At 37.8% G+C, this 19,565-nt stretch overlaps 1 protein-coding gene across 4 annotated transcripts in view; it reads right to left on the bottom strand.

Moving 5' to 3' along the window:
• LOC115211041 overlaps nucleotides 1–19,565 on the bottom strand; it is a 184,528-nt gene that overhangs the window by 56,402 nt on the left and 108,561 nt on the right. For all 4 annotated transcript variants that reach the window (XM_029779905.2, XM_036501886.1, XM_029779906.2 and 1 more), the window contains 9 exons: nucleotides 17,638–17,754; nucleotides 15,330–15,459; nucleotides 15,014–15,152; nucleotides 13,653–13,854; nucleotides 10,092–10,212; nucleotides 7,109–7,303; nucleotides 3,240–3,441; nucleotides 2,553–2,690; nucleotides 1,647–1,748 (listed from right to left, as the gene is read on the bottom strand). In XM_029779905.2, the coding sequence (XP_029635765.1) occupies nucleotides 1,647–1,748; nucleotides 2,553–2,690; nucleotides 3,240–3,441; nucleotides 7,109–7,303; nucleotides 10,092–10,212; nucleotides 13,653–13,854; nucleotides 15,014–15,152; nucleotides 15,330–15,459; nucleotides 17,638–17,754 (1,346 nt within the window). The remainder of the gene's footprint in view (nucleotides 1–1,646; nucleotides 1,749–2,552; nucleotides 2,691–3,239; nucleotides 3,442–7,108; nucleotides 7,304–10,091; nucleotides 10,213–13,652; nucleotides 13,855–15,013; nucleotides 15,153–15,329; nucleotides 15,460–17,637; nucleotides 17,755–19,565) is intronic.

The raw sequence follows: 19,565 nt of genomic DNA, 5'->3' as shown, positions 1-19,565 counted from the left end.
AACCAAGTGGACTGCGTGATGACTGACCGTGATGACCGAAGACAATGTGACTCAAGATATGGAGTGATGACAGAGAAGGATCTAAGATGTGTGGGGGAAGAGGAGGAAGGGCATGAGGGATGATACAGTGAAACAGAATAAAGACTGGCATCACAGAAGAGGAGGGTGAAGGCAGAGCATGGTGGACACAATGTGCTCAAGGTAATCTCTTATACAGTGACTTCAAGAGGGGTCGGAGAGGTCAAACGATGAGGTTGAGGGTTAGGGGGATAGACATAAGGTGAGTCCTATAACAATGGATTGAATAAATGAGTGAAGGCTGAGTAATAGAGATAAGGGCAATAAGAAAGTAAGTGAGAGGGAGATGAGAAGACGAGAAGGTGAACGAGAGGCAGCAATAGAAAACATGCTTGTATACACACACACACACACACACATGCACATTTATGACGGGCTTCTTTCAGTTTCCATCTACCAAATCTACTCACAAGGCTTTGGTCAGCATGAAGCTATAGAGGAGACACTTGCCCAAGATACTATGTGGTAAGACTGAACTGGAACCATTTCGTTGGGAAGCAAGCTTCTTACCACAGAGCTTTGCCCCATGCCATTCTTTTATTCATTTATTCATTAGATTGGCCATAAAGGCTGTACAAAGAAAGGAAGCTGCGGGCTGGGTGAAGACATAATGAAATGAAGTGATAAATGATATGGGGGCAACAAGCAACACCCGCCGATTGCTGTATACCCGAGCACATTGTTCTTTATAAATACCATATTTGAGGTAACAAACCTCTTACACAGTTCAAGGTAAAACATTAATGATGCAATAAACCTCTTACATTCACAACACAAAAGCCATCGTGAGGTAATAAACCTCTTACACAAGTCAATACAAATTCAGTTAAACAATAAAAATGAGGCACCAAGCCTCTTACTTTAAACATTTACAACCCTTCCTGCCTGACTAGACTTCTTGCCTTGGTCAAACACCTGGACGGTGTCACGTCAGGCCGCTTTAATACAAAATTAAAAGTGTCATCTGGGAAGGGGTTCATTATCCTGCACAGATCAGTTTCCCATATGACCTTCGCAGCCACCTGCAAAGACCAGTCAGGGTCCTCCGTGCAGGACAGAATCCCCTCCCTTCGGCCCTTTCTTTTAAACTTCTTAATGAAGTTTTCTATTGTCCTTCCCTTATGGAAGAGGACCACAAACTCCTCATCCACAGTATGAGAGGGATCTACAGTTTTCACTTTCGGTGGCATAACTCCCACCAAAGGTACTTCGGCCCCATGCCATTCTTATCATGCTGTCACACCTGCGATATATAGATACGCACATGCTCATATACATGCACACTCACATATCTAAATACACACATAAATAGATATATGTACACACAGACACACACACACACACACACACACGCACATGCACAAACATACCATCATTGTCATTATTATTATCATCATCTTCATCAATTAATGTTCCTTTTCCATGCTGGTGGTAGTGGTGGTTGTGGTAGTGGTGGTGGTGGTGGTGGTGATGATGATGATGATGATGATGAAACAACATGAAGAGAAAGAGCAATGAAAACACCTTAATGTGAAATAAAGGAAAAAAAAAAAGCAATGTTTATTTACCTTCAGTACAATCTGTGCCGATGCCTTTTTCCGCTTGTTCTCCAGGCCACCAGGTCAGCTGATACTTCTCTGGTTGGACATAGTGTGCTTTGAGCTCTTCATCTGAGTGTGTGTAAATTAAGAAGAAAAGGAACACTACCATGATGATAATGAAACTAATTAAACTGAAGGAAGAGTGTTGTAGTTTGCTTGAAGCATTGTAGTACAGAAATAGAAAATAAATGAAATGAGAAATAAGGAAAGCTTCTAACAATGAAGAAAGTTTAAAAGAATACAGTCAAAGAAATGTGTATTTACATAGATCCTGCAATTTTTGGAAAAGCTGATGCTTGAGCTAGTAGCATCTTTATTTCTCATTTCGTTCATTATTCTAATTAAATTGATTACAAAATGTTGTAAAATGCAATGTTGAATTATACAAGACTGTGACATTTTGGGAATCTCAATCTGTGTCTGTCTGTAACTAGTAATGAATGCTTACAGAACAAACACAGTGACAATAACAGGTTCAATGAAGGCCTTCTCTTCATCTGGACATTTTTCTACAGAAGATTGGAAACAATGGTTATTGCAAGAATGATGGTGATGTTTGTTTACACCTATCATGTGTTGTGAAGACAGAGAGGTACAAATCACATGCACAAACACACACACACACATGACAGGCTTCTTTCAGTTTCGGTCTACCAAATCCACTTACAAGACATTGGTCAGTCTACGGCTACAAGACATTTGCCCTAGGTGCCATGCAGTGGAACTGAACCTAAAACCATGTGGTTGGGAAGCAAACTTTATCACTACACAGCCACGTGTGCATCTCTTTGAAGGTATATCATTATTTATTCTGATCTTCAACACAATTTCAAGGTTTCAAATAAAGAATAAGGAAAATAATTCCAAACTTACTTTTGTTCCAGACAATAAGAGCCGAATGTCCAGTAACTTTCTCACACCAAACTTTTGTTGGACACTGGACAAGTCCAGTATAATGAAGGTTTAACTTTTCTCCAGGTTCACAAAAATAATTAAGATTTTCTGCACTGTCTGCAATAAAATAATATTATTCACATGGTATGTTTTATATATTTTGCTGAAATGAGAAAATAACTAATTGTCAAATATTTCTTACACATTTTGGAATTGACTCATTCTCCATTACTCTTTTATTTGTTTCAGCAATGTGACTGCAACTCAAGATTTGGAAATATATTCATTTATATTCTGCCAGAGAAAAAGATTCCAAACTTTATAACACTTTTAAGAATTTAGCTCAATAAAGGTTTAATGATGATGATGATATATGTATATCTATATATATATATATGTGTGTGTGTATCTTTGTATCTGTGTTTGTCCTCCTTCTTCACGTGACAATTGGTGTTGGTTTGTTTACATCCCTGTAACTTAGTGGTTCGGCAAAAGAGACTGACAGAATAAGTACATGCTTAAGAGATAAAGTCCTGAGGTCACCAACTACAATTCCTCAAGACAGTGCTCCAGCATGACCACAGCCTAATGACTGAAACAAGTAAATAAGGTAAAAAAAAACTAAAAAAGGTATATAATTAATGGTTGAGAAATTTGTATTCTTACCCTTTTTCTCTTTGTTTATCTTCTCTGAGGCCTCTTCATTTACATCCTGCATGCTTAAGTCTTCATTTGGAGGAGGTTTTGTTAAAGCAACCAACTGAAGTGTAATTTCGTTTCCAAGAGTTAGGTCCCTGATTCGTAAGGAATTAATTTCGGGTGGAATCACAGAACCATACAAAAGACGATTTTTAAACATCTGGTAGCCCTGTGTAAAAAACACGTTATAAATAATGATTAAACTGATTAGTGAAGATAATTAACGAGTCTTAGAAAGCATAATGTGGAGGCGCAATGGCCCACTGGTAAGGGCAGTGGACTCGCGGTCGGAGGATCACGGTTTTGATTCCCAGACCAGGCGTTGTCTGTGTTTATTGAGCGAAAACACCTAAAAGTTCCACGTGGCTCCGGCAGGGGGTGGTGGTGATCCCTGTTGTACACTTTTGCCACAACTTTCTCTTACTCTCTCTTCCTGTTTCCAACGCTGTGATGGACTGGCGTCCCGTCCAGCTGGGGGGAACACATACGCCACAAAAACCGGGAAACCGGGCCCATGAGCCTGGCTAGGCTTGAAAAGGGTGGAAAAAAAAAAGAAAGCATAATTGTTGATAAGAGAAAACTAGAGAAAGTTTAGAAGTTCTGCATATTTCCCCATTCATTTAGGAATGAAATAGAATGAAGGAGCCTCTGCACATGGTTATTCATGACGAGAAGGGGTCTTTATGTAGACATCTATTTGTACTTATATTTCCATTGCAGTCAAATTATAATAACTACATTGTACTATTGTTTCATTTTTGTATTTGGATCACAAAATTCTTGATGTAAACTCATGTGTTGGAAAAGATTTTGTTATAACTTGGAAGGGTTATTATACCAATAATAACCACATGCACTGGTTCTATTTCACTTCTTTATTTTTTTATTTGCCAGTTGGTTTACTACTTCGATTGTTTGATTAATATTTTAGTTAATCAATCAATCAGTTAAATTTGTCAAAACCCTTTCATCACCATTTGTAACTTTGTCAATGACATGCCCTGAAGGACCAGGAATAAAGAGGTCATATCATTGAAGAGGTCACGAAGGGCAATGAAAAGACTTTGACAAACATAACTAATTGGTTGTTTTACTGAATGACTAATCAAATGATTAGTTAACCAATTGACAAATAAAAAATAATAATAAAGAAGTGAAGTAGAAACAGTGCATGTGTTTATTATTGGTATAATAATTATGCATTTATTATTGGCATAATGATCCTCCCAAAATACAACAAAATCATATTGTTACATTATTTACAACTCTATTATATTTGTTCTATTATCTCCATACACACCCAGGGTGGAGTTCAACAAGTTTGCTATTTGTAACTCTCTTTTGAATATAATTATTACCAAATATTAATTTTAATTCGGAACTTTTTTTTACCACCCTGCAATCAAGATGCCTAACAGTGAATCTGTTTCAAAAACTGAGAATCTTGTTGGTTGAAAGTCCTGACAACTCCCATGCTGTGTGTGATGTTATAGTCATTTTACAGGTATTAATTACTGTTATCGTAATTTAAGATGCAAAATGCTTTTTGTTGTATTTGTTTATTATGGTAATAAAGCAAAATGAATTGGAAAGAAGAAGTAAAATTACAAGCATGTCATTGAATTATAGCAGTTTAGTGTCAATCCACAGATTACTGTATATGTTTTCAGAGGAAGGCAACGACCTGAGGAGAGTTTTGTGAATGTAATGTGTGGGTTGAAATACACAGCTCTGGTTCTGAATTTCTTTTCTAAAAGTTGTTAAAGTAAATATCAAACAGTAGTAAATGATAAAGAAAATACAGTTCATAGTTGTTGAGTATCAAATATGTTTAATCAGATTTATTTAAGTAAGCACATCAACAGCCACAACAACAATACCACCACTACCACCACCACCACCACCACCACCATCATCATCAACAACAACAACAACAATAACAAAAATAATCAGTTCAATAATAATGACAGAAATGTCGATGAATCTTTTCTACTCTAGGCACAAGACCGGAAATTTTTGGGAGGGGACTAGTCGATGAGATCGACCCCAGTATGCAACTGGTACTTAATTTATCGATCCTGAAAGGATGAAAGGCGAAGTCGACCTCAGAGGAATTTGAACTCAGAACGTAGACAGACAAAATACCACTAAGCATTTCGCCCGGTGTGCTAACATTTCTTATTTCTTCATTGCCCACAAGGGGCTATACATAGAGGGGACAAACAAAAACAGACAAAGGGATTCAGTTGATTAGATCGACCCCAGTGCGTAACTGGTATTTAATTTATCAACCCCGAAAGGATGAAAGGCGAAGTTGACCTCAGAGGAATTTGAACTCAGAATGTAAAGACAGATGAAATACTTATTTCTTTACTACCCACAAGGGGCTACACACAGAGGGGACAAACAAAGACAGACGAATGGATTAAATCGATTATATCGACCCCAGTGCGTAACTGGTACTTAACTCATCAACCCCGAAAGGATGAAAGGCAAAGTTGACTTTGGTGGAACTTGAACTCAGAACGTAAAGGCAGACAAAGTACCGCTAAGCATTTCGCCCGGTGTGCTGTTTCTGCCAGTTTGCTGCCTTAGAAATGTTGATGAATACAACAATAGCAATGTGTTTAAATATGAGGCTATCAGCTTGAAGCACCCACTGATTAATATATATTTGATATATAAATAATATACTGATTTCAAATTTTGGCACAAGGCCAGCAATTTTGGGGAAGGGGTAAGTTGATTACATAGACCCCAGTACTTAACTGGTACTTATTTTATCAACCCTGAAAGGATGTGTAGCAGAGCTACATATTACATAGTAATATATTCGTCTACTGTGCAGGTTGACTCACATATTACAATGTAATACGTAGCAGCTACAGATGGAGGGCAAAGTCAACCCTGGTGGAATTTGAACTCAGAACATAAAAATGGATGAAATGCTGCTGAGCATTTTGCACAGCATGCTGAGGATTCTTATTTCTTTATTGCCCACAAGGGGCTAAACATAGAGGGGACAAGCAAAGGGATTAAGTTGATTACATCGACCCCAGTGTGTAACTGGTACTTAATTTATTGACCCAGAAAGGATGAAAGGCAAAGTCGACCTCGGCGGAATTTGAACTCAGAATGTAACGGCAGACAAAATATCTATTTCTTTACTACCCACAAGGGGCTAAACACAGAGAGGACAAACAAGGAGAGACAAATGGATTAAGTCGATTACATTGAGCCCAGTTCGTAACTGGTACTTAATTTATCGACCCCGAAAGGATGAAAGGCAAAGTCAACCTTGGCGGAATTTGAACTCAGGACGTAATGGCAGACGAAATATGGCTACACATTTCACCCGGCGTGCTAACGTTTCTGCCAGCTCACATGGTGATGATTCTGTCTGCTCACTGCCTTTGATATGTAAATAATATATTGACTTCTGGTCTCTGCAGCTGGAAGTCCTTCCTAAAACCAACAACTTCACTGAGTGTACTGGGTGTGTTTTTTCATGTCACAGCATTGGGGAAGTCACCAAGTAATCTGTATGACAAAGACAAACCCCCTCCACAATGTGGGGATACAGAAGATAGAAAGGTGGCTTTTTGCCTGATGAGGTTAAAATACAATAAAGGGGCAAGCACAGGTATCTTGCTAAAGAGGAAATACAAGGCTATCCTACATTATATGAAGGTAGGTGGGAGTAGCTGAGAAGAGAGATAAAGGTGGTGGTGATGTGGTGCTAGAGTGTTCTCTCAGGACAGAAGAATGTGAGTATAATTGAGAACATGGAGAAAGGAAGGAGCCAATTTATATATTCTTAAAGAATCGAAATTTACCGTAATGACAACACTCTTTTGTTCTGGTACTTCCCAGGCTACATCAATTCCATCAGGAGTCATGCTTTCAAGATACAGTTTTGGTGATCCAGAAGTTTTTGATGAACAAACAGTAAGAGTATTGGAGGGAAGGCTGTCACTCAATACAAAAATATGTTTGCTCCCTGGTTCAATGTGGCTTTGACCACAAACTGACTACAATGGCCAAACAAATAAAAACATGTTTATAAATTACAAGGACCTACAAAATCAAGATTGTTTGAGTAATTAGTTACTTTCATTAAAAAAGAAAATTAATCAAAGAGACAAATGCTAAAAGGGTTTTTTTTAAACCAAATATTTGTCTGTTATAATATATATATAATATAATGAAATTATTGTATACAGTGTCAGAAAGTGCATATAAAGTACATGCAGTAATGTAGAAATGTCTGGAAAGCGAACAATGTATGAGTCAGATACATGCTTGTGTGAGTATGGAGGGGAGAAAATCAAGTGTAGTGTTGGCGAATCTCAGGAAGCATGGAAGTTTTGAAGGATGCAGTGCTCCGACAACTAACAACTGATGCCGGCAGTTTGTTCTATGCTTCAGCAACTCAGCGTGAAAAAATGTTTCCTGAAGTCATGGGAGCTCTGCTGCTTTCTTACTTTGTAAATATGTCCACGGGTGTTAGATGGGTGGAGTTTGAAAAGGTGCTCAGAGTTATTGTTTGTACGATGGTTGATAATTTTATGGGTGTCTGCCAAGTCAGCTGCCAGATGTCGGAGTTTCAATGTGTCCATGCCCAGGGAAGTAAGGCGTACAGGATATGGCAAATGCCTGATGGAGGGTATTCTTTTGGTTGCACGTCACTGAACAGCTTCCAGACGATTGATATCCTGGGCAAGATAGGGGTTCCAGACCGGTGATGCAAATTCCAGGTGAGGTCTTACCATAGCTATCGATTTTGAGTCCAAAGGTTAAAAATAAATTATTTCGTGCCTCTTGAAAGTTTTAAATTCTTATGATATAAACAACACACAATGGAGAAATTCAAAGGAAATGCTTTGGTCCAATGGTAAAAAGTCTGTCATATTTATAGAAGATGTATGTTTGGGTTCACACAGACAGCCTCCAACTTTTTCGATCCAATATTTACATACTTTTATTTAAAGCAGTTGCCCTCAACTTGGGTCTCTCACACCAACCCTACAATATCATTTTTAAAATTAACAGCTACCTCATCAAAATCTCATAGCTACAAGATAATGCATGATTAGTTCAAAACAATGTGGATGAAAAGGCATTAATTTTGGCAGAATAATATGAACACTAAAGGGTTAAATTAATCTGCAATAAATTGGTTATACTTCTGCCATACACAAGATATTTTAACAACTTTTTAATACAATAGAAACATTATTATTTCTAAATCTCTCAAAGAGAAATATTCAATAACAATACTTTAAAGTAAAGACTATTTGCCAACAGAATGTGGCTGTCCTGGATGGGACGATTGTTACTGTTGTTTATCTCCTGGAAATGTCATTACCAGTTGGCTATACGACACAATATCTGTCCTTATATTTTCGAACAGGGAGCGAAGCACCCCATTCCAGCACAAAACAGTATCTGTGTACTGGTTTCTGGGTTATTGCCCTTTATCAACACAGAGTCGCTGCTTTGCTAGGTGGCGTTGCTGAATTCTGTTAAAAAATATACAGTTTTCAAAGTGACACACAGACACTGATCTAATAAATAGAAACATTATTGTTTCTAAATCTCTCAAAGAGAGATATTCAGTAACAGTTCTCTAAAGTAAAGACTATTTGCCAACATAATGAGGTAGCTGTAATAGCTAAGAGCAAAGTGAGCCTGCTTTGAGAGTCAGGAGTCAAGAGCTCAGTCCAGTGAGAGTCATGCTGAATAAGAAAAAAGGAAGACTAAATGTCCATCTAGAGTTTATATATTTTTCCAGCAGAAATGCTATGTTGCAAAGACTGCTGAGAGTACAGTACCTATTTCTTTACTACCCACAAGGGGCTAAACACAGAGGGGACAAAGACAGACAAATGGTTTAAGTCAATTACATCGACCCCAGTGCGTAACTGGTACTTAATTTATCGACCCCGAAAGGATGAAAGGTAAAGTCGACCTTGGCGGAATTTGAACTCAGAACGTAATACCAGATGAAATACTGCAAAGCATTTCGCCCAGCACCAACTACTGACAACAGAATGAGGGGACATAACTCTGCTCTGTTCCTTTCATTATTATTTAGCCATAACAATGCTTGCTACACTTTCATGTTCATCAAAGTTCCTAAATTCTTATGACATCAGCAAAATACAATTCTCACTGGTGAGAAAAAAGCATCTAAAATAGATGAAAAAATTCAAAGGATTGTGTCAGTCCAGTTGTAGAACATCGGATCTTTTCGGTTTGAACAGCAGTTTTTTCTAGCGGTGTCATATGAAATTGTCACCCATAATTATGACCCTAGTATTGATCTATTCCATTTCAATCTGTTTTAGGCTTAGGGTTAGGGGTGGGGGAAAGGGAATCTTTTTTTCTTCACAAATGTAAATAAACCCAATCTTTTTCTTAAACGAGGGACATATTCATATGGCACAAAATGTTTTTCTACCTCAATGGACGTCATTGATTGGTTGAAATTGCAGAAATTGAAGAAAAAAAAACAACAAATATCTTACAAACTATAGAATTTTCTCAATAAAGCCAAGAGAAAACGATGTTTTATAAACACATTCTATCAGTATACGAAGTTTAAAATTTTTTAGTTACCTAGAAATAAAGTTAAAAACTGCCGTTCAAACCGAAAAGATCCAGAACATCTGTTATGTTTATAGAAGGTCTGGGGTTCACAGGCAGCTTATGATCCTTTCTATCCAAAGGGTTATTAAAACTAGTATTCACATGGTATTGTTTACGGTTTTATCTCCTTTGCATTCAACCAGTAAAGAAAATATCATTTCAATTTACCTTGACATACACTTTGTAGTTTCTATTGGCAGCGAGTTCTGTTAATGTAAATTGATAACCATTTTTATCACTATAGCTGTTAGCTTGTATTTCTCCATTTAGCTTGTCATTTAAATAGATTCTGTAATGGACAAAATTGCAATTTATTTGTTACTAATGTTAGAATAAGTATAAAATGAAGAGTAGAGTAAATTCAACTATAAATCATCACCAGCACCACCAGCACCACCATTATCATCACCACCACCACCACCACCATCACCACCACCACCACCACCACCATCATCATCATCGTCATTTAATGTCTGCTTTGCATGCTGGCATGGGTTGGACGGTTTGACTGAGGGCTGCAACAGGCTTCAGTCTGATCTGACAATGTTTCTACAGCTGGATGCCCTTCCTAACGCCAACCACTCTGAGAGTGTAGTGGGTGCTTTTTATATGCCATCAGCAATCATTATCATCATCATCAATATTGTTTTAACAGCCTCTGTCCCAAGCTTGCGTGGGTCGGTCAGAATTTGTTGAGGTAGATTTGCTTACAGTCAGGTGACCTTCCTGTCACCAGCCCTCACCTGTTTCCAGGTAAGGTAATATTTCCTTATGGCCAGACATGTTTTCACAGAGAGCTGGAAATGAATGACACTGTTTGTATGGTGGTGACCCTCATTTACAGCCATCATGTAATGTCAAGACAAGGAGACAGTAAAACACACACACACAAACATACGCACATTCTATAACTATACTATAAATGCAACGTGGCTGTGTGGTAAGTAGCTTGCTTACCAACCACATGGTTCCGGGTTCATTCCCACTGCATGGCACCTTGGGTAAGTGCTTTTTACTATAGCCTTGAACAGACCAAAGCCTTGTGAGTGGATTTGGTTGACGGAAACTGAAAGAAGCCCATCGTATATATGTATATATATATGTTTGTGTGTCAGTGTTTGTCCCCCCAACATCGCTTGACAACCGATGCTGGTGTGTTTACGTCCCCGTAACTTAGCGGTTCAGCAAAAGGGGCCGATAGAATAAGTACTAGGCTTACAAAGAATAAGTGCTGGGGTTGATTTGCTTGACTAAAGGTGGTGCTCCAGCATGGCCGCAGTCAAATGACTGAAACAAGTAAAAGAGTAAAGATGTATTTTTAATATCAATAAAGGTCTAAAAAAATACTATGAGTGGGATCTCAGAGAAAATGTAGTTTCCTTACTGCTGTTTCTCAAATTACTATAATATTGATTGATTATACACAAGTCAATATTGATATCGTAAAAGTGATGGGGAGTGGGGAATTAAATTGTCTGATGATTAAGCAAGGGAAATCTTTTCAATTGAGAACTGAAATTGGATTGATTAGATGGCCTACTGTTGGGAGTTTACTCCTACATCATGATATATATCACAAATCAATACCAATATTCACAGAGAACCAACAAGGAATCCTGTACATAGTTGTTGAAAATGCTAGAAATAGCAGCTATATTCTACCATCTATAATAATAAAAGCAAAATTCTGTCTGTCCATCTGGGAACCCTGTATCTTAGTCTTCATTTGCTCTACAAAGACATATACTTTTTTGGAATTGGAATGATCCCAGGATTGAAAATCTGCCCTTCATTTGGTTTTGAACGTCCAGCATTGGAATCTGATTTAAAAGTATTTGGGTTGCTATTTCTAGCGGTTAAAATTTGGTTGATTCATGCCATCTTGGTTGAGATTTGTCAGATGACGTCAGAGATCAAGGGGAGGAGGCAAATGACATTCACTTCATTAATTTTACGTTGAGATAAGAACTTTGGGACAAATTGGCCAACAGTTGGAATCCAACTTGGGACTTGAACAATAGAATGATTGCATTACAGAATTAATTTTCACTCATCCTTAACCTCTGATCAAATACTACCAGGGCATATAGTCATTATAGTAATGCTATTTAGCGCCTTCTAGTTTTGGGCTCAAGGCCCAATTAAATTGACCTGGGGTTAAATAATAACAACATTACAAGAGACTTGCAAACAGCCTATCAAACACCAGTAAGTTTCAGGGGTCTTCAGGAGAGAATGTGCACCATTTCTGAGCCCTCCTCTGGACAGCTTTGCAGCACACCAGCCCGCCCTCTCCTTGATGTGAGGTCCTGCCTATTGAATCGATTGATTAGCATTTGATCTTAATTTCTTCAATTCAGGATTGTCAGTATCATTCAAATTGTGGAGTCATGTAGGTCTGACTTGGCAAAAGATAAAGGTAAAGTTACCTTCACTAGTTTATACCAACTCATAAGGGCTGGTTTCCTGGTTACCATGGTGTATATATTCTCCACCTGGATGGGATGCTAGTCTGTCACAGGATTACTCATTTATACCAGCTGAGTGGACTGGAGCAACATGAAATGAAGTGTTTTGCTCAAGAACGCAATGCATTGCCCAATCCAAGAATCAAAACCACAATCTTATTTCTTTATTGCCCACAATATTAGAGGGGACAAACAAGGACAGACCAAGGGGTTAAGTCATGCGTAACTGGTACTTAATTTATAGATACCAAAAGGATGAAAGGCTAAGTCAACCTCAGCAGAATTTGAACTCAGAATGTAACGGCAGACGAAATACTGCTAAGCATTTAACCCTGTCTGCTAGCATTTCTTCCAGCTCACCATCATCAAAACCACAATCTTATGTACCAAGCCACACACCTCCACAGGTCTGACTTGCCAAATAGGCAAACAAGTACCTGCCTTACATCTGTACACCACAAAATTAATATGGGTTTCAAATTCTGGCACAAGGCCTATAATTTCAGGAGAGAAGTTAAGTCAATTGCTTCAACCCCTGTGCTGAACTGGTACTTATTTTATTGACCTCAAATGGATGAAAGACAAAATCAACCTTAGTGGCATTTGAACACAGAATGTAAAGACTGACAAAATACTGCAAAGCATTTCTCCAGGTGTGCTAATGATTGCGCTAATGATTCTGCCAGCTTGCTGTCTTCATCACACAATTAATATTAAATTTATTATCATTGCCAGGGCTGCTGGACTGGCTCCTGTGCAGGTGGCACATAAAAAACACCATTTGAGTGTGGCCATTACCAGTACCACCTGACTGGCCCTCGTGCTGGTGGCATATAAAAGCACCCACTACATTCTTGGAGTGGTTGGTGTTAGGAAGGGCATCCAGCTATAGAAACTCTGCCAGATCAAGATTGAAGCCTGGTGCAGCCATCTGGTCTGCCAGTTCTCAGTCAAATCGTCCAACCCATGCCAGCATGGAAAGCAGACGTTAAACAATGATGATGATGCTGATGATGATGATCTACTGATTATTAAAAAAGAAATTAATGAGAACTAAATTCAAAAGTTTATTTTTTCAAATATACAATTAGCTCAGATGGTAGAATGCTTGTTTAGCATGTGAGAGGTACCGGGATAGATATCCGGATTCTCCAATGCAGCTACTTTTCAAATGGTGGCGCCCCAGCATGGCCACAGCATGTGAGCTGAAACTAGATGAAATAAATAAATAAAAAATGAAATACTGTTAGAGATTATTTACCTGTACATGGAAATATCTTGATCAGAAGATGTAGGAGGTTTACTCCAGCCAATTATGATACACCCTGATTTGAAAGATGTCTGTTCTTCTATAGCTGGTGCCAATGGAGAAACAGGACAGGAAACATGAACTGGTGAACACTGCTTGCTATTTTCAATATTTTGGTCTGGCACAGCTACAGCAGTTATTGTTACTGTTGATCCTTAAATCAAGCAAAATGTAGGTTTGAGAAACAGAAAAAGACAAAACTATGTACAACAATATAGTTTTATATTTATGAAATGAGGAATTATGTACATTATTTACATTATTTACATTATTTAAATTTGACAGATATTTGTCCTCATCTTGTTTGTTGTTAACACCTTTCAGCTGATATACCCTCCATCCTTCATCAGGTTTCTTGGGGAAATTTCGAATCTGGGTTCTCATTCGTAAGGTATTTTTCGATGTTGTTGTTGTTGGACTTCTTCTTCTTCTTCTTCTTCTTCTTCTTCTTCTCTTCTTCTCCTCCTCCTCCTTCTTCTTCTTCTTCTTCTTCTTCTTCTTCTTCTTCTTCTTCTTCAGGTCACTGCCTGGAATCGAACTTGGAATCTTGGGGTTTATAGCCCGCACTCTTAACTACTATGGGCATATGGCGTAGTGGTTAAGAGCGTGGGCTACTAACCCCAAGATTCCGAGTTCGATTCCAGGCAGTGACCTGAATAATAATAATAATAATAATAATAATAACAACATCGAAAAATACCTTAGGAATGAGAACCCAGGTTCGAAATTTCCCCAAGACACCTGATGAAGGCTGGAGGGTATATCAGCCGAAACGTTGTGTTAAGAACAAACAAGATGAGGACAAATATCGTCAAATGTAAATAATGTAAATACTGTAAATAATATGTACAACAATGTTTTTTTTTTCTCACTTAGCATAATTCCATTCCTGTAGAGCAAGTATATATAAATGGTGAGTTTAACCATTCTTCACAAGCATGTGTAACTTTTTGTCTTGTACCATGCTTATGTTAATTGTTTTAAGTGCTCAATATAAGTAAACATAGACACCTTCTGGGCCATCTGACCCTTGACCTAGTGGAAAATTGAGGGTGTAACTGCTGGAAGAAGAAGAAGAGAGAGAGAGAGAGAGAATATGTATTTGTGTGTTAGCATCAGAAAGCCTTCTCTCTCTTTGATATTTATTTTCAACTGAGTAGTGAGTATAAAATACGAAAATGGTATGCAAAGAAGAGAGGAGAAAAATGTGAAACATGTAAAATATAAACTTGTGGGAATGGAGTGGAGTGAAGGCACATTTAAGAAAAAATACAATTTTGTGTATTTCTTTTGACTAATGAGTAATGTTGCACCTGGTTTGATTTCCTTTTCAATTCTAGTGTCAGGTGTGTTAATTAGTTGCTCATCACATTGAGAATCATAAAATACTTTGAAACCTGCCAGTTTAAGATCAGGATGTAGCTCTTTTGGTTCTTCAATGCAGAATGAAACCTAGAAATAAAAATTAGAAATAAGAAACCATCTTTCAAGCTGAACACAACAAAAGCCTCACTTAATTCAATAAAATAATGGCCGTATGAGTTATCAATAGCTTATCTATCTACACATATACTATATATATATTTGGGGCTTTTCTCTTATATTTGCAAAACATTAAAAAAGAATTACCGTATATAAATCAACTTTGAAAGAAGTTAGTGATGGAGGTCCAGGTGGCCCTTTCAGTGAGTAGACTTTCTCAGAAGATTTGATACTTAGATTTTCATCTCCACTTGAATATGTTCCCTTGACGGAGAAACTAAGGGTGAAATAAAGAGACAGATATTGATCTATAATATAGTTACAAAGAGGCAGACATACAATCCATTTTATCAGTGGCTCTCGGTCTTGGATTGATACTTTATTTCATTGACTCTCTAAAGTAGGCTCTGGTGGAATTTGAACTCAGATTAAAAAGAAATATAACAAAAAAATTCCACCGAGTATTTTGCCTGACCCTCCCTTGTTTCAACCAATCTAGCACCATAGATATATATTTTAACACTAACATGTATTACATTTGACTTTTTACTTACCAAATATTTAAATGACTCCCTTGCAGGTTGTAGACTTAATTTGTCAGTTTAATACTACAACCTGGCTCCAGGACACCTTAGGTGAAGCCCACTTTACTGGAAGCATTCAGGCTAGATCAGTGTTCTGAGGATAACCTATGAGTCTAGGTTATTATTCCTTCCTTCCAACTCACTAGTACTGGAAGCCTTTGAAAAATGTTCAGAGGCACTGCTTTTCTTCTGGCTAGGCAATATGTTAAGAAGTTCGCTTCCTAACCACATAATTTTAGGTTCAGTCCCACTGCACAGCACCTTAGGAGAATGTCTTCAACTATTCTACTATAGCCCTGAACTAATCAAAGCCTTATGAACAAATTTAGTGAATAGAAACTGAAAGAAACCTTTCATATAATACACCATCATCATCATCATTTATCATTGATATATATATATAAATATATGTATGTATGTATGTATGTATGTATGTATGTACGTATGTATGTATGTATGTGTGTGTGTGCTTGTGTGTGTGAATGTGTGTGTGCTTGTGTGTGTGAATGTGTGTGTGTGTGCGCTTAGATTTCCACTTCTCTAAATATTGCATGCTACAAGCAATGACATTCTTGTCATTCTCAATGTCAACAAGTCATCTGCTAGCTTTGTGCCTTTGTAGACATAGAGAATAAAAGATACCTTGAGGGGAAAACACCAGAAAGGGCATTGAGCTATAAAACAATGCCTTAATAACATATTCATCTAACTCATGACAGCATAGAAAAATGGATGTAAAAATGAATTAACATATAAACACACTGACTTAGACACACACACATGCACACACACTTACTTGTGCATGCACACACACACACACTACATACACTATACACACACACACTTCTTTGAATGGTTGCTTGATACATTTGAATAATCTATCAAAAGATGAACAGATAAAATAATCCTCTCTTAATAAACCAATCAATCATGTTTATGAGATATCAAGCGGATGTGATCAATATAGACAACTACTTGACATTTGTTGATGCTGATGTTGTTGCCATTGCTGTCTAGTGCTAGGTCAACCATTATTGCATGCAACTGTGATCAAAGGTCTTCCAGCTATGACCATCCCATCTTTTTGTATATTGCTTTCTAGTGCTAGGTCAACCATTATTGCATGCAACTGTGATCAAAAGTCTTCCAGCTATGACCATCCCATCTTTTTGTATATTGCTGTCTAGTGCTAGGTCAACCATTATTGCATGCAACTGTGATCAAAGGTCTTCCAGCTATGACCATCCCATCTTTTTGTATATTGCTGTCTAGTGCTAGGTCAACCATTATTGCATGCAACTGTGATCAAAGGTCTTCCAGCTATGACCATCCCATCATTTTGTATATTGCTGTCTAGTGCTAGGTCAACCATTATTGCATGCAACTGTGATCAAAGATCTTCCAGCTATGACCATCCCATCTTTTTGTATATTCCAGTGAGTCATGCTTCTTTTGTTAAGACACTAGAATATTACATGAAGGAATTTGCCTGTTATACTTAGCAAATCAAACAACCAAATACAGGCTTCCATTTTGAGATTTTCTGCTGTTGGAAACCATTAATTTGATCAATAGATCAATAAAAACAGTTGCCAAATATCTTTCAAATCATGCTGTATCATCTTCGAAAAGGAAGGAGGTTGGATGATATAGTTTCATGCAAACTACACCTGAATAAAAAGAGAGGATGGTCAAAGACGGAATGACTTTGATCATAGAAATGCTACATCAGAATTGGCCTGATGGATATACAACAATGAAACAATAAGAAAGGATTAAGTATATTACAGAAGTCACCATCATTTCCACCCAACAAAATGACCATTTAGAAAACATCAAGTACAAGAAATACGAAATATTGTAACACATACTTATAGGTTAATCCCGGGCAGAGACCAATGATTCTGCAGGTTTTCTCTTTGGTTACATCCCAACAATGAAGTGTACCTCTTATAGTTGTATCATCTCTGTCTATATTACATTCATAACTGGAAAAGGAAAGAAAAAATAAATTTTAGTGACTGAGCAAATAGGATTAAAATACCGAAGACTTATTCCATTTTCCTTGAGCAACAAATACACTGTTGTGCCTGGGGAGAGTCATTTTCTTTTTGTGCCTTATAATGTAACATACTCACTGATATTTTTATCTTCCAAAACTTTTCGTTGCGTCTTGCAAACTCTTTCAATAGTCTTGACTCTGTTTGTTATTTACACTGCGTTCCTTTTTGTTTGTGCACATGTGTGTGGGTAAGTGTGTGTGTGTGTGTGTGTGTGTGTGTCTGTGTGTGTGTGTGTGTGTGTGCCTATACATGCATGTATGTATGTATGTATGTATGTATGTGTGTGCATCTGTATGTATGTATTCTGCATATTCATGTGCTTGCATAAAAAGGAACGCAGTGTAAATAACGGGCAGAGTCAAGACTATTGAAAAGGTTGCCAGATGCAACAAAAGTTTTGGGAAAATAAAAATAATAAGTGGAAATTTTACCGGTGAGTGTGTTAAATCATAAGGCACAAAAAGAAAATGACTCTCCCCAGACACAACAGAATATGCTTCAACACACGAACTCATATAAAGAATCTTGCAAACCAAATCCCAAAACGAAACAAATACACTGTCTCCGTTTTTTTTCACATATTTTTTGTGTAAATTTTAAACCTATGTGTGTGTGTGTGTGTGTGAAGATGTATGTATAGGTGTACTACTCTGGCTTTTAGGAGCTTGATGGTTTCATGGCTTCTCCATTAAGGTACTCCCATCTCACTGATCTCTCCCCTCTTCTCACCCACATTGTATCTACAGTCATCAGTTATTGCATTAACCATTACATTGAATTATGCTTAAGGGAAATAATACAGAGAAAATTATGACAGGCAAATAATATTGCAAAATTTATTAGAATGCTTTGGCAGATTAAAAATTTCTGTCTTTATTCATCATCATCATCATCATCATCATCATCATCATCATCATCATCATCATCATCATCACCATCATCATCATCGTTTAATGTCCATTTTCCATGCTGGCATGGGTTGGACGATTTGACTGAGGTCTGTCTGGTGAACCAGATGGCTGCACCAGACTCCAATCTGATCTGGCAGAGTTTCTACAGCTGGATGCCTTTCCTAATGCTAACCACTCCAAGAATGTAGTGGGTGCTTTTACGTGCCACTGGCACGAGGGCCAGTCAGGCGGTACTGGCAACAGCCATGCTCAAATGGTGCTTTTTATGTGCCACCTGCACAGGAGCCAGTCCAGCGGCACTGGCAACGACCTCGCTTGAATGTTTTTTCATGTGCCACCAGCACAAGTGCTAGTAAGGCAACGCAGGTAACGATCATGCTCGAATGGTGTATTTAACGTGCCATCAGCTCAGAGGCCAGCTTATTGCTCTGGCCCTGATCTCACTCGTTTGGTACTCTTAGTGGTCCACTAGCACGGATGCCAGTCATCGAATTAACTTACAATAAGTTTATATTGTTCATCAAACACACTTCAGCTCCAAGCCCATAAATGTGTTTGCTCACCAACACATACACCAACCTCTAGCTCACAACATACTTAACAAATATATTTCAACCTCAGGCCTATAGATGGCTTTGTTCATCATCAAACTATCCAACCTCTGGTCATAGATACACTCACTCATCAACATATTCCAGCCTCAGGCCCAGAGGTGTGTTTATTCACCATCACTCTCCATTTTCAGGCCTATAGATATAATAGCTCACCAACACATACTACAACCTTTGGCCCACCAAATGTACAATTCTCCCAATCTTATTTTTC

Source organism: Octopus sinensis, linkage group LG4, assembly GCF_006345805.1.
Source record: "Octopus sinensis linkage group LG4, ASM634580v1, whole genome shotgun sequence".
Classification (NCBI taxonomy): domain Eukaryota; kingdom Metazoa; phylum Mollusca; class Cephalopoda; order Octopoda; family Octopodidae; genus Octopus; species Octopus sinensis.
The sequence above is the reverse complement of the archived record's forward strand: the minus strand, read 5'-3'. Positions and strand labels throughout refer to the sequence as shown.